Source organism: Mus caroli, unplaced genomic scaffold (assembly GCF_978045245.1).
Source record: "Mus caroli unplaced genomic scaffold, Mus_caroli_1 scaffold_12, whole genome shotgun sequence".
NCBI classification, from domain to species: domain Eukaryota; kingdom Metazoa; phylum Chordata; class Mammalia; order Rodentia; family Muridae; genus Mus; species Mus caroli.
The window spans coordinates 68644755-68660132 of NW_028227267.1; the positions used below are offsets into that span (position 1 = coordinate 68644755).

Here is a 15378-nt window from a genome sequence, read left to right on the forward strand (position 1 = left end):
CTTTTGCCCACTAATTAGAATGCTTTCTGATAAACCTTTTTGAACTATCCCAAATGCAAAAGCTATAAGCTGGAGCAAACTTTTAAGAATCAATTCACCCAGTGCTTGTAGTATATGCTAAAAATGAATGGTTCTTTAAATCCTGCACCTTTAGCCAAGCACTGAGTTAGAACTGTTTCTAGCAAGCCTTCTTGCTCCTCACTCCAAGAGCAAATGATCTAACAAGAGTGAGAAGAATTTAAACAATTCACCGAGAACAGTTCATAATAAAACTACATGGTTATACCACACAATTGACAAAGAACCTTCTGGGGGAAAAATATACATATAATCATGCCATAAATAAACGCACAGACATTAAGAAACCATAATATGGCCATTAAAGTGTTCCTAAAAGTGATTAAAACCAATGTAAACCTTGGGAAAACTGTCCTTAGTACTTTAAATGCTTAAGTTGGGCAAACTTCTAATTATGTAAAAAGCACAGCAGTATAATTTATAATCTTAAAATATTACAAGATTACCAGCTATAGAAGGCACAAGGCAATGTTTATGTGGTATATACAGAGTAAATAAATAGTCCTAAATTGGTATTTAAATAGTGTTAAAAATAATCTGAATAACATACTCTAACTGAAACACAGGATTTACCATGGGGCAGTGTGGTATACAGGAAGCCAGAGAGTATGTGTAGAGGAACATGAAAGAGGCACATATCAGCCCTTGGATGACAGGCAGTGGGGTAACAACACTGGACAATCAATCACAGGCCAACCAGGCCTTGCTGGTGAGGGAGGGGCTACACTGTTGTTGGTTCGGAGTGCCCTTGTGTCGGGAGTGAGAGTCATAACTACACTTTCTATAAATTGTGTCAAGCTGGAAATCAACAGCACAGTCACTTAACAGCCAAGGTCAGAGCTCATGGGGCAGAGTTCAAGTGCAGCCTACTTAATTTCCCTGAGCATCACTGGAATTACAGCAGGAAAGCCATAGAGAGCCTTCTGAGATCTTGAAAAACATACTTAAATAATTTAAGATGGTTTTGATAAATAGCTTTATTACATTTTAATGAATTTTTTCTGTGTGTTGTTTGTGATACACATGCAGTGAAGTGTGTGAGGTCAAACAACTGGCAGGAATTGGTCCTATCCTTTCACTAAGCAGTTAACGGAGTGTACTCAGGTTGGGAGCCTTGGCAGCAGGTGTCTCTTCCCCCTGAGCCACCTAGTGGCCCTTTATAGTAGTCTTCATTCTGCTCTGGCAAATTATAACATTTATATACATTAACCCCCAAGTTGTACACATGAAAAGGGAAGTAGAAAACCTACCTTCCATTCTTATCTTCCATCTGAAGGTGGTACTGAACAGCATCTGTGGATAACGTCTTTGGAGTTCCTTCTCCCCACTTAAGCTTAAGGTTCTGGTGGTTAAAGGCAACACATTCCAGCCGAGGTGGATCAGGAGGAAGGGGCTTAGTTTTTAATTTAATTGTATGGCTGAAAGGCCCAGCTCCAAGGCTATTCAAGGCTTGAATTCGTATTCTAAATGACACATACAAAAAACAAGTTTGGTTTATGGCTATTTTATGTATTCTATCTTTCTGGTTTAGGCAAACATAAACAGAGATTTTGAGGTATACCTGTATGTTGTATCTGGTTGCAAACTGTCTATGATATAGCTTGTCATCTTTCCCACTGTCAAAGGCTGCTTATCTCCGAGGTCTATGCTGTAGGCAAGGATTTCTGAGCCATGATCATAAGGCTCTTTCCAGCTAATTGCAAGGCAGGTAGAGGGTGAGTAATGGGGGTATTCTATATCATCATCACTTATTTCTTGAAGACAAGTCACAATGGCAGGAACTGACGGTGGAGTCACACAGGCAACAACTTCGCTGAAAGGACCCGCACCTACAACACTCATAGCCTACAAATGAATAAAGTAAGTTAACAAAGACACAATTGTGACAGTGACCTCTAAACAGAAGATTCTGGACAGTGTGTGCCCAGGCAGTCACCTACCTGGACTCTGCAGTAATAGGTAGTAGCTGGTGAAAGTCCTTTTAATTCACAACTGAGGCCAGGCCCACAGTAACACATCTGCATACTTCCTTCAACTCCTCCCCATTCCAGCCGGTACTCAGTGACGTCAGTTCCATTACTCAAAGGAATCTTTATGAAAAGGATACAGTATTCTTTAATTCTTGACAGTAATTAAATATCTCTGGGGCAAAAATCATTCCTTCCTCTAACATGTTAAAAATGAGGTTCTTTGAATTTATTTAAAACATTTCAACATAACCAATAGTGTATAATTTTTATTCATTAAAACTACCTGAAAACCATAACTGCCTTGCAGTGGAAGAAAAGTATGCCCAAGAGTCAGAGTATCCTAGTAAAGACACTGCAGAGTAATCTGAAGACAGAATGTCAACTTACACAGATATTCCACAAGTTTCAAAGGAAATTAAAAATCAGTGACCAATTATAACACACAATAAATACACCGATGATAATGAATTTGAGAAAAAGACATACCAAATCTTATGACTGTTTGTTCAAAGTTCACCAATGGCTAAAATATCTCAGTAAAGAAACAAAACCTTTGATAAAGACACCAAGTGACAGGAACCAGAATCTGAATACCTAAGAGGCAAATCTATCTTACTCCAGCACTTCACTCATTTCTGCCTTGTGAATTTCTCTAGGACTCAGTTTTCACATATCTGAAGGAGCAAAGGGGAAGATAACCTTCACTCTTTTATATGCACTACTCTGATCACTTTGGGAAATTATGTAAGTTAGTGGAAATTACAGTACCTCCCAATTCACTTGTGCACAAGTTGCAGATCTGCATGTCACTTGAGGGGGTCTGCATTGGTCTGGTGGCCCAGGAGCTGTAGTGATATCGTATTTTTCTGAAAATGGTCCAAACTAGAAAAACCAACAGAACACACATTTTCCTTTTTCATCCTTAGATGTTCAGTGCACAGAATCCTGTATCTGAAGTCTTACGAGCAATTAAGTCCTTCAAAATTATTTGTTCATAATTCTACAGGCATTAAAAGTAAAAGACTTAAGAAGTATGGAAATAGACGCAGACTTTTACGTTTCATTTAATATACTTTGCTTCTCCTACTCCCTTATTCTCTTCATGAACTGCTTTTTGTAAAAAGAGTAGGGCACTAGTAAATTAAGGAAGTGAGAGGAAAGGAATGGTGTGAAGAGGGATGAGGGCACCAAATATGAACATGGGAAAGAGGTGGCACCAATCTTATAGGACAGGGTCAAAGATGGGTAGTTAGTGGAAATAAGGGAAGTAAATGTCCAAAGTTGTTTTGTCAAACTAGCAAAAACGCGTAAATGAAAAGGAAGACATTCCATTGAAAATGCTACCAGTTAACTGCAGCCTTGTGAGATTGCTAAGGGCACACAGACTGACAGCTAAATAAGGACTGTCTGCAGACTACACAATTCCATCCACAATATTTAAGTGTACTTACAGATTAAAATATAGTTCAGATGGAGACAGCTCACTCAAGTCTTTAAAACTGTGGTAAAGAGACCTGTGACCTTAAATTTTGAAAAGAATTACTTACGGAATAGTTTTGTTTTGTTTTGTTTTTGTAATGTGCCATACAACTAAGCAACTGCTTTGTCTTAGGGCATCTGCCTTAGCGGAGAGTTAGGGCATCAGCAGCTGTGTGGAAGCACTCTTCCAGCCCTAGCATCACCTCTTAATGCATTTTATGCATCTCTCTCTCTCTCTCTCTCTCTCTCTCTCAGTATGTATACAGACACATACATATACATACACACTTAAATAACTCATATAAACCATAAATGCTTAAATATCAGCATTTGCTCATGAAGCAAAGCATGAATCACATCTGGTTTGCAGTGAGGAGTAAATGCTGCATAAAACCAGTTTTGTGACCATGAAAAACAGGCTTTTAAACATCTGTAAAAGAAGCCATAACTCTTTCCAAGTGACACAACCTCTAACTAAGGTCTCAAAGTACAAAGACAGAAAGATGAGTTATAGGGCACGCTGTTCCTTATTTGTCACTAGAAGCTTATTAAAGCAAAATGGCTTGATAATAGGTGTGACAATCCGTGCTCAAGTGATGACTCAGCTGGCAGTTTGCTCACCCCTATTCTGTTTGCTGCACGAAGTCTGAAGCTGTACGTCTTTCCAGGAAGAAGGCTGCCCACTGTACACTCCACTTCAGAACCTTGGTAAACGTCTCTGGGCTCATCTTTATCTGCAGGAGTCATTTCTACTGCATAACAGGAAATGGGTGATCCACCATCAACCTGAGGAGGTCCTAAGCAGGGACATATTTAGGAGTTTAAACAGGAGAAATACTTTGGTTCTAACTTAATCATAATTCAGTACCAAGATGGAAATTACCCCATCGTAACTGTATTTCTTTTGCTTTGGGTCTACCCTGTAACCTGGGAGGGAGGCATGGGCCAGGAGGCACAGCTGGAGTCTGTACTAGTAAAGATTCAGAGACCTGCAGAAACAAAGCAAAATCAAACAAAAGGCTTAGTCTAAACAACTGGATTGCTTTGATAAAGAATTTTAACACAACATAAAATTGTATTAACAGTGTGAAATCATACTTTACTACCCAAAGAAATAACGTACTGAATAGAATCATGCCTTATTAAATCATTACAACATATTTTTATAGACAAAAGGACATGTACTATAACTACTATTTAAAAAACAAGTGGGAAGAGGAATATATCCTTTCTATAATGAAACAAAACAAAGTATCCAAGACAATAGGCAACTAAACAAATCCTGTCCACAGGGACCCACAACCCTCTAGTTGTTCCAACAGTACAGATGTTTTCTACTGCATTGTTTTTGGAGGTTAAGACTCATAGGATTGGTTTTTGGTGGTGGTGTTGTTTTTTTTAAAAAAAAAATTTTTTTTGGCTTTCTTTTTTAAACCGTCTTTTAACCTAAATGTTAATTTATTTATCGATCTTATTCCTCTAATATCAATTCTACAGCCAGTCAGTTTCTTTAGTAAGACACCTTTATTTAGTATTGCTTTGATTCCTATATTTAAAGTCATGTATTTTCTTATGTGACAAGAGTTTAAACCAGGGCCTTACAAATGCTAAGCAAGTATCTCACCATGGAAAGCTATCAGCCTCAGCCTTGATTTTTACTTAACGATTACCTGGCCTAGTTGTATATTAAGGTTCACATTTAATATTTAATTCTTTTAAAACACAAACCACTTGTTCAACCTTTTTTTAGACAGGCAATCTATGTAAGAATGCTTCACTGACATAGTAGAAATGAATTTCAGATGCTATGTTTGCTGTTCTTAAATGTGGGAGACTCTCCTTTTCTCCAGGTGGTTCTGGAATTCAGGAAGGAGTCTTCTACAGATGAAGACTGCTCTAGCACCAGGTTATGCCTTTACTACCAGGGAGCTTTCTCAAGGAATACAGAGAGCACGGTACCACAAGCCTGCTGGGCAGGACACACACTCAGTTTCACAATACTTGCAGGCCTAAAAAGAAGTTTAAACGCCATTTTTAACGAGAGTGTTTTCATTATGTAAACTTCCACTAGAAAAATATTATTATGAATATTCTAATAAGTGATTCTCGGTTAAATTCATTAAAAATACATCAGGAGCCTAGAGCACGATTCCAGCCCAGGAGTGAAGAACTGGAAGGCATGAGCAAGGAAAGGGGCTCCATATGCTGTCCAAAACTGTGGGGAGGGGTCTGCCTCATCCTGCTGCACTGAGCTCAGCGACTGGGGCTGCTTGTGGTCTGTGCCTGGGCCACAGCTCCTGGCATGCTTTAGGATACTCCTCCAAAACTCACAAGTAGGAAATGTAGAGACAGGGACTGAAGCAAGCATCTTGGCAGGGAATGGAGTACACAAAATATTTCTGTGGTTTGAAATGACTTAAAGATGAGGAAAAGAGCAGTCTCGGCCAGTTCTCTCATGCTCTTGTTTGTTCTCAAGCATACTCAAAGTAGAAACCCTCAAGAGCTCAAACAGTGGGAGGACTGTAAGCAGCCCAAACAGGCAGTCGGGAAGCCTGATGAAGACACCCTCACTGAATTACTGACCCATGAAAATGTTGGGACTGAGTAAGTGTAACTGAAGATGCTAAATGTACTCAATATTGAACCAGGCTCTGAAATACTAAAATGTTATATCTGTGTTTGAACAGTTTATGGTTTCTCCAGAACAAAATTTACAAAGCAGCAAATCAGTATCTAACTACTTCAATTTCTGCTAAATATAAATATCAAGTATCATCCTAGGATTTACCTAAATATGGACTATGAGTAAAATAACCTGTTAGAATATTCTGGTAAATGTAACAATAGCCAGGTTACAAAAAAACTACTCTTGCAGATTTGTCCACACATTTCACCAATAAGGGCAGGAAATGCTGATTCTGCTCCATGTGGTCCAAATTAAAGAACAAACATGTACATATAAGCATTACCGCACTCTGCCCTCCGTCACTAATGCAGTAAACCCGTAGGCGGTAACAGCAGCCTGGAGTCAGCCGGTCACAAAGATGTTCCCTGGTAGCGCCACTGTAGATCATATCCCATTTGTTTCCTGAAAAGTGTAGAATTATGCACAATCAGCTCCGAAGTAATGGTTAACATTGTGGCATCCTGGAGAGGGTAGGCATCTCAGGCTTCACTAAGTTAAGTGTGTATGTAACTGCTCCACTATGTTCATAGCAGCCTTATTTCCAGCCAGAAGCTGGAAAGAACCCAGATGCTCCTCAACAGAAGAATGGATACAGAAAATGTGGTACATTTACACAATGGAGTACTACTCAGCTATTAAAAATGATGAATTTATGAAATTCTTAGGCAAATGGATGGATCTGGAGAATATTATCCGGAGTGAGGTAACCCAATCAGAAAAGAACATACATGATATGCACACACTGATAAGGGGATATTAGCCCAGAAATTTAGAATACCCAAGATAAAATTTGCAAAACACATGAAACTTAAGAAGAAGGAAGACCAAAGTGTGGATACTTCCTTCCTTCTTAGAATGGGGGACAAAATATCCATGGATGGAGTTACAGAGACAAAGTTCAGAGCAGAGTCTGAAGGAAGGACCATCCAGAGACTGTCCTACCTGGGGATCCACCCCATAAATCAACACCAAACCCAGACACTAGGCAGAGGCCAACAAGAGCCTGCTGACAGGAGCCTGATATAGCTGTCTGCTGTGAGGCTCTGCCAGTGCCTGGCAAATACAGAAGTGGATGCTCACAGTCATTCATTGGACGGAGCACAAGGTCCCCAATGAAGAAGCCAGAGAAATACCCAGGGAGCTGAAGCCCCATAGAAGGAACATCAATGTGAACTAACCAGTACCCCTAAAGCTCCTTGGAACTATACCACCAATCAAAGAAAATACATGGCAGAAGCTGTATTTGTAGCAGAGGATGGCCTAGTCAGTCATCAATGGGAAGAGAGGCCCTTGATCCTGTGAATGCCCCAGTATAGGGGAATTCCAGGATCAGGAATGGGAGTGGGTGGGTTGGGGAACAGAGTGAGGGGAGAGGATTTAGAGAATTTTCAGAGGGGAAACCAGGAAAGGGAATAACATTTGAAATGTAAATAAAGAAAATATCTAATAAAAAAATCCAAAAAATCCAAAACAAAAACAACAAAAAAAGTGTGTATGTAACTTGTCAGAAACAATTCAAGCCTAACTTTATGTTTCCTGGAAAAGATTTAATTTTCTTTATGCATGTGGTCTACAACACAAATCTGCATGGCTTTGTTGAACTGAAATATCTCTGTACAATCTTTGGCTTAGACTGGTAATTTGTTTTTAATTAAGCATATTAAATGTGTTTACTGGTCCAGTAATAATATAACAAAGAATATAAAGGATCAGTATCATAACACATTTAATCATAATTATAAGACCTTTCTTTGCAGTAAGCGTGCCTTTTATAGAAATAAAATCTGATGAACAGGTGACTCAAGCATAAAGTTCATATGTCATAAAAACCTTAATTAGAGCTAACCTCCAGAGACCAGTTTTCCTGTAGTACACGTGGGTATAAGCCTTACTTAATAAGCTACTCTTTAATAAAAACATTAAATATATAGTATCTAAAATTGAGTCTGGATATGCTAGGTTTAAACAATATAAACATGAAAAAAAGAAGAAAAAGAAAACATAATAGAGGCTGACATTTGACCCACTGTATTTCCAGAGGTCACTATCTGAAGTGTATCATAATGGGCACAATCATAGCTGCCACAAACACCCTCACCCCTACCATCACCAAATCAAGCACAATTTGCAGCGCAGCAAAACTGTGTTTATGTCAGCAAACAGTGTATAAAGCCTGGAAGAGTGGAGGCTCATCACCAGAACAGGTCTATCAGCTGTACTGGCTATACTTACCATTAGAACCTTCTGCCATCTCCACCACGTACTTATTGATGGGTGCCCCTCCATTGTCTTTTGGTGGATCTATCACAAACAAAAGTGATATTATGGAAATCCCAATAGACAGAATACAAAGGCAGATAGTTATAGGGGGAAAAGAATTACCTGAAACAATTACTATTCACACATCCTTTGTCTACACTGCTGTCACCATTTTTCAATTAATATACCAGTCCTCCCACTGAACCTACCCATATAAAGTTGACTCTAGGGGCTAGTGAGATGGCTCAGAGGGTAAGGACACTAACTGCTCTTCCGAAGGTTCTGAGTTCAAATCCCAGCAACCACATGGAGGCTCACAACCACCCATAATGAGATCTGACGCCCTCTGCTGGCTGTATAATAATAAATAAATCTTTAAAAACAAAAACAAAAGCAAAACAGTTGCCTCTATAATAATTTTAGTGGCTACACAACATTCCATTCATGTAGCTCCAAAGGGAACTTGAAGTCTGTACTTGTAAGACTTTTTCAACTGTCTCCAAGGCAGGATTGAGCTTGCACACCCCACATGTAAGAGGGCATATGTTCTGCAAATGTTCCATTTTGTTGTTGTTTGACTTGAGAGCCAAGATGACGCAATACTGCTGGCTCCATGTTGAGCAATCTCTTTTTCACACGAAGCTGACCCTGTCTATCCTCTTACAGCAGCCTCCCTCCCACCCACCTAGTTCTTTTAGTGTCAAACCTAGTCAGTATCTGAGCACAGCTTTCCGCATACTGTGTCCATCAACAGTATCCCTTTCTCCTGAACAACTCCTTTGAGTCTGCCTTTTGTCCCATAGGAAGGTGCTACAACATCTAACAACACACACGATGAGCCATTGTTTGCGCATGGCTTACTATAACAATAATTTATCCATCTGGACATTTATATCCACAAATCAGGAACTTGAGTTTTAAACTAGTTGCTTATGGATTTTCTTCTTCTCTTCTAAGGATGAATGGGAAAATTTCTAGCAACAGGTACGATTTTATTTTCACAAGGTTGGTCTTAAAGAAAAGTTCATATTTAAATGATTTTTATCAAACACAAAATGAACATCTTACCCCAAGTAATTTTAAAGCCGTGCGAGTGTATCTTCCCTTTAACTGAAGGCTTCACAGGTACTCCTGGTTTATCAGGGCAGGTACTGAATTCCACCACTTCGCTAGGATTGCTTTTACCTTCTGAATTATAAGCAATGACCTGAGAACACAAAGACCTAATGTTCATTACCTGATAACACATTGAACCAAACAGTGAACAAAACACAAGCTCAGTGAAATGACTAAACATTTTGAGACTGAGAAAGAAGTCATCTCTGTTGAAGAACTGTGTGTCTTCATATTAAGTGTGCTTGTAATTGAGAGCCCTAAGTTATTCCCAATAGTTTCCTCTGATGTAAAGAGTGCAGCAGAAATGCCCTAGGCATATTATGGGAAAGTCTCTGTGGTGAGATCTGAGGGCCCAGGGAGGAACCAGGTGAGTGAACTTGGAAGTCAACACCTTTCAAATGATTCCACTTCAGAAGTCTTTAAATCTGAACCACTGGTTCCTGGATTCCTAGCCAACAGAAGCTACAAGATAACAAATACTTATTTCCAGGAAGGAAAAAAATGAGATAGATTTTAACATAGAAATGAAAAAAAAATTCAATCTGGGAGTCATTTTGATTTTAGAAATGATACCCACATTTTCACCTTGTCATGAACTATGTAATTATGAATGAGAATTTTAGTAACTCCAGCATTCTAAGTAACACCAGGGTCTGTGAGAACCTAGTCAAGGACAGTGCTCTGTCTGACTTTCTTGGGTCTTTGCACTGCTCTCACACATCCAGGTAACTTTCAGCATCCCACTATAATTTTAGGTTTGTTTCTACTAACTGTAATTATTAAATAACTCAAGTACTGGGCAAATTTAAGAGCCAAAATATATCCTAGAGTGATGCCATAGGAAGAAAGATGAGTTCCAGAAGTTTCCATACAAAATTTTTAATCTGTCACTACTGCCAACAAGCAAGTGCCACAAGGTTGAATTATAAAGTAAGGCATCACCACTTAGCACCATCAGTCACAACAAGAACAGACCCAGGCAAGGGTTGTCAATGGGCATTAAAACAAGAGTGGAACCCCGGTACAGAATACAATGGTTACAAAGGGCAGAGAATGATTTTGCAGCTAAGAAATTGGTAAATACCACCTCCTTTGAGGGATTATGACTAACAGTATATGAAGAATCTTTCTAAGGCATGATGCTAATAATCATTTTGGATATGTTTTAACATTCATATTTTAGTATCTGTACTCACATTATACAGTATTAGTAATAGGCCCACAAAATGTTAAAACTGGTTGTGAATGTAAATATATGAAGTTTGAAGAATATTATTATATTACAGTAAAAAGTAAAACAGAACTACCCATTACAAATGAAAGAATTAAAATTTAAGACCACAGGAACGGTTTGGAAGGACATATAATGTAAACATGCACGTGGTTTTAACTTTACAAGAAAAATAAAAAGAATACTTTTCTTAATGGGCTTTTAAAATTTACCTTAAATTTATACTTTGTACTTCGTCTCAGATTTTTCACTGTGTAAGCAAGATCTTCTCCATCATATTTCGGCTTAAAGCCATAGCCCTGGAAAGGGAAACACAGTTAGTTTCCATTAGGCATCTGCTTGCAGAGGTATGAAGAGTAACAGCAATGGGAAGGCCTGACTTACTCTTCACCTCTGACTGTGTAGATGAAGTCTCACCTTGACCCTTCTTCTATCTTTAGTGACTGAACACTGATAGGCTACAGGACCTTTTGTAGATGAATTGAGATAACTCAGTCTCAGTAAAATCTGAGAGCCAAGAGAAGGTCTTTGTGTTGAGGGTGGAACTGGAGCCAATGGCAATTTCACTATCAAAGGGATTTCCCAAGAACCAAATTTCTCAGCAAAGTCACAAGAACTAACCATACACAAGTCTTTAACACCCTTACTTTGCCTTGAATACATAACTGTGTTTAAGTGAACAAATAAACAGGTGACTGTCCTGGGAGATAAGGTACCATTTAGGTCCAATATTGCTATTTACAGTTCCAGTGACAATATTTCACTATTGTATTAGCTCCTATGATGAAATTATAAAAGTGGAGATGTAATTGAAAACACAGTATGATTCCAATTAAATGTATACATAAAGATTTATAGTATATTCACAAGAATGTGCCACTATTACCTGATCATAATCTTAAACGAAGCTGGTTTTGTTTAGCAGGAAATAGAGGCAGGCAAGTAGAATTCAGGATGCACTATACAGCCTCCCACGTAACTCCCAGTCTTCTGGGATACACCCACAAGCAGTACTGAATGTGACAGGACTCTGAAACTGCTCTGTGCAGAGGCTGAAAGCTGTGCTGACATTCCCTTTATTTCTTCCTAAGTCAGTCAATCCATGTCTGACTCTCTGGGCTGGGAGATGTAAGGTGCCATGATGGTTAGGTAAATGCTCTACCACTGAGTTATGCAGCCAGCTCTCAAATGCAAAGTGCAGTCTTTATGGTTTCCGAGTATAGACTTCAATATTCATAGAGCCCTAAACCTCTTATATACACCAAGAAATCAAGAGACTTGACTTTCCTACCAATCTCACTTATACAATAGCAGAGCAAGGCCTGATGGAACTTGGGGAATGAGCCAACTCCTGTGGTGACATTTACTGTATTGGGGTTAACATTGTACCAAAATTACTTCATCTCTTATTTAAACTACAGAGTCATACTTACTGATGTTTCCTCTTCCATCTCTAAAATGTAAGCAATCCCTTCATCTGATGGTGTTCCTGAGGGCTTAGTCCACTGTAGGGACAGCCAAGTAACTCCAGCCTTGGTCAACACAGGACTTGCGGGGACAGAAGGAGCACAGCCTGAGGTGTAGTATAGGACCTCTTCACTTAAATCACTGTTGGAACAAATGATTTTTAAAAAAGGAGTAAAAATTATTTTGTTGATAAAGAACCTCTTTTTCCCACTAATACTATTTCTTCAAAATGAAAAAATTAAATTTGTTGTTGTTGTTGTGCGGGGGTTCAAATCAAGAACCTTGACTGAACAAGCTAAGTTTGCGCTAGGCCTAGAAAATCAGAACTGAATGGACCTGAAGAATTGTTTAGGAAGCCCAGATACTAAAAGGTTAGTAATTCTTTCAAATGTGTAAGTTTTATTCAGACATTTTTAAGCTTTGGTAGTGAAATATATTCAGTCAGTGGGGAAAAAAAATACACAGTGGTCCGTAGGAAACAGAACGCAGTAAATCCAGTTCACTGTGTACTTCTGTTCATATGGTATGTATATGGAGCAGAAAAGACAGTTCTTATAAATGTCATTTTATGTGAAGAACATGTAAATGGTGTAATTAAACCCACCAACTCCCAAAAAGGTAAGCAGAAGAATTTCTAAAATAAAACAAAGGCTATTTTTAACAGGACACTTAAAAGGCCTAGGCTTGTCTGAGCTACACAGAGAAACATTTATGAAACAGAAAACAAGCCAGGCGTGGTGGCACATGCCTTTAATTCCAGCACTTGGGAGGCAGAGGCAGGCAGATTTCTGAGTTTGAGGCCAGCTTGGTCTATACAGAGTGAGTTTCAGGATAGCCAGGGCTACACAGAGAAACCCTGTCGAAGGAGGAGGAGGAGGAGGAGGAAGGAGAAGGAGAAGGAGAAGGAGAAAGAGAAGGAGGAGGAGGAAGAGGAGGAGGAGAAGGAGAAGGAGAAGGAGAAGAAGAAGGAGGAGAAGAAGAAAAAGAAGGAGGAGGAGGAGAAGGAGAAGGAGGAGGAGAAGGAGAAGGAGAAGAAGAAGGAGGAGGAGGAGGAGAAGGAGGAGGAGAAGAAGAAGAAGAAGAAGAAGAAGAAGAAGAAGAAGAAGAAGAAGAAGAAGGAGGAGGAGGAGGAGGAAGAGGAGGAGGAGGAGGAAGGAAGAAGAAAGAAGGAAGGAAGGAAGGGAGGGAGAGAGGGAGGGAAGGGAAGGGAAGGGAAAGGAAAAGAGAGAGAGAGGAGAGAGAGAGAAGAGAGAGAGAGAGAGAGAGAGAGAGAGAGAGAGAGAGAGAGAGAGAGAGAAAATATAATATGCACTACTAACAAGAGAGAGGGAGGGAGGGAGGGAGGAAGGGAGGGAGGGAAAACAAAACTCCAGATACAATTTAACGGTTACCGACTATCCACCTAAACTCAACAAAGCCTGTTCACCAGTGGCATTAATATGTTTTATCCTAAATATGATTTATTATTTCATTCACAAATAAACAATAGAAATTTGAGCCTTTCAAGATTAAAAAGGGGAGGTGCACTTTCTATTTGCTTCAAGCACCACGGTTATGAAACCCACTAGATTCTAAACAAAGCCATTAAAACATATACAGTGATTTAGAAAAACAGGAAAAAAATCCAGAAACAAAAACAAACAAACAAACAAAAACCCATAAGCCCTCTGGAGAGACATGTAAAGATTTAACTTATATTTGAGGTTGGAAAAGGTTTTGAGTTTAATCTTTATTGTCACCTCTATGTAACTCTCTTCTGGACTTTGCTACATCATAACTCTATCAACAAAATAAAGCAAACTTTTCAATGGGTAGTCTGACTAAATAATCTAAAATATATATATATTTTACAAATGTCTTACCTTAGACCATAGTCATTTTTGGCTGATAATCTAAATTTACAACCCATTGCTGGTGAGAGTTTGGTAATTTTAAATTGCTTCTGTGAGCCCATGTAACACTGACAGAATTCTCCATTTCCTTTCCCCTAGGAGAAATGGCTAGTTATTATATATAATATGCACTACCAACAAGAGACAAATCCATATGAGTTCCTGTTTGATAGTTGTTTACTAGATGGCACAGTATACAGCATCAGAACTCTGTTACACATACCATGGGTCTTAAGAAAAGGCTGAGACACTGAACATCTTATGTATGGTTGACTTCAGGTGCAGAATTCCAAGAGCAGAAGTAGCTCTCCAAGTAGCCAAGCATGGTTTCTTGAATTAAATATGGTGTTTCAGTCAATGCTAAATTTCTGGCCATAATAAGGTATGGGCCTTATAATCTCCACAGGGGACAAGTAGTGATGGCAACAGGCTGCTCTCTGAGACAGACAAGTAGCCACTTACCACTAACTCAGGAAAAGTTCTTTGTGAAGAGTTTATAAACCTATCTCCAAACCTCCTCCTAGACACTGCTAAGTGTCTTTAAAATAAAGGCCGGAAGCAGCAACTGCTTCAAAAGTTACATATAACACTGAAGTATTCTAGCAGAAGTGGGAGCAGCACAATTAGATAACAAAGAGGAAAAGTTAGGCCACCCCAGGACAACTGGAAACTCAGTAATGCTGGGTGTGAAATCAAATGGGCATCTCCTCTTTTCCCACCTATTTTTCACCCCTGTACCTTGGTCAAGGGCAGTTGGGGCTACTTCTGCTTCTCGGAGAATGACTGCATCTGGCTGTAAAACTGAACTGTCTTATTATTTTTAATAGTATTTAGCTAAACCTACTGCATAGTCTAAGCACAAAATCACATATTCTGAATAATGGTAGATTTTGTTCTCTTGTCTGGACACTATGACTATATCATGAGTTTAAAGTCATTAAATAAATTACAACTTCTTGAATAATATAAACTGGTATAATAGAATGTAGAGTAGTATATTTGGCTAGTGGATACTTTAAAAAGAAATCCCTTGTTTAGTAATGCTATAAAATTATTGAACAATGAATAAGGTTCTTATTCCTGCTACATTTTAGCATTTTCCCTCCCATCACCTATGAAGTCTTCTGTGATTTGTCAAAAGCAATTTTATTCTGAATTTTCTTAGCATTTTTGGAACAAAACCTTCTTAGTTATGCTTTA

The 15378-nt window shown here is 38.8% G+C and overlaps 1 protein-coding gene across 8 annotated transcripts in view; it reads right to left on the reverse strand.

The window, feature by feature from the left end:
* Window positions 1-15378, reverse strand: part of Fndc3a (fibronectin type III domain containing 3A) — a 152984-nt gene that overhangs the window by 6511 nt on the left and 131095 nt on the right. For all 8 annotated transcript variants that reach the window (XM_021181265.3, XM_021181263.3, XM_029469236.2 and 5 more), the window contains 12 exons: window positions 14149-14273; window positions 12253-12427; window positions 11032-11118; window positions 9541-9679; window positions 8446-8514; window positions 6497-6615; window positions 4411-4516; window positions 4149-4324; window positions 2817-2930; window positions 2019-2168; window positions 1640-1923; window positions 1329-1541 (listed from right to left, as the gene is read on the reverse strand). In XM_021181265.3, the coding sequence (XP_021036924.1) occupies window positions 1329-1541; window positions 1640-1923; window positions 2019-2168; window positions 2817-2930; window positions 4149-4324; window positions 4411-4516; window positions 6497-6615; window positions 8446-8514; window positions 9541-9679; window positions 11032-11118; window positions 12253-12427; window positions 14149-14273 (1757 nt within the window). The remainder of the gene's footprint in view (window positions 1-1328; window positions 1542-1639; window positions 1924-2018; window positions 2169-2816; window positions 2931-4148; window positions 4325-4410; window positions 4517-6496; window positions 6616-8445; window positions 8515-9540; window positions 9680-11031; window positions 11119-12252; window positions 12428-14148; window positions 14274-15378) is intronic.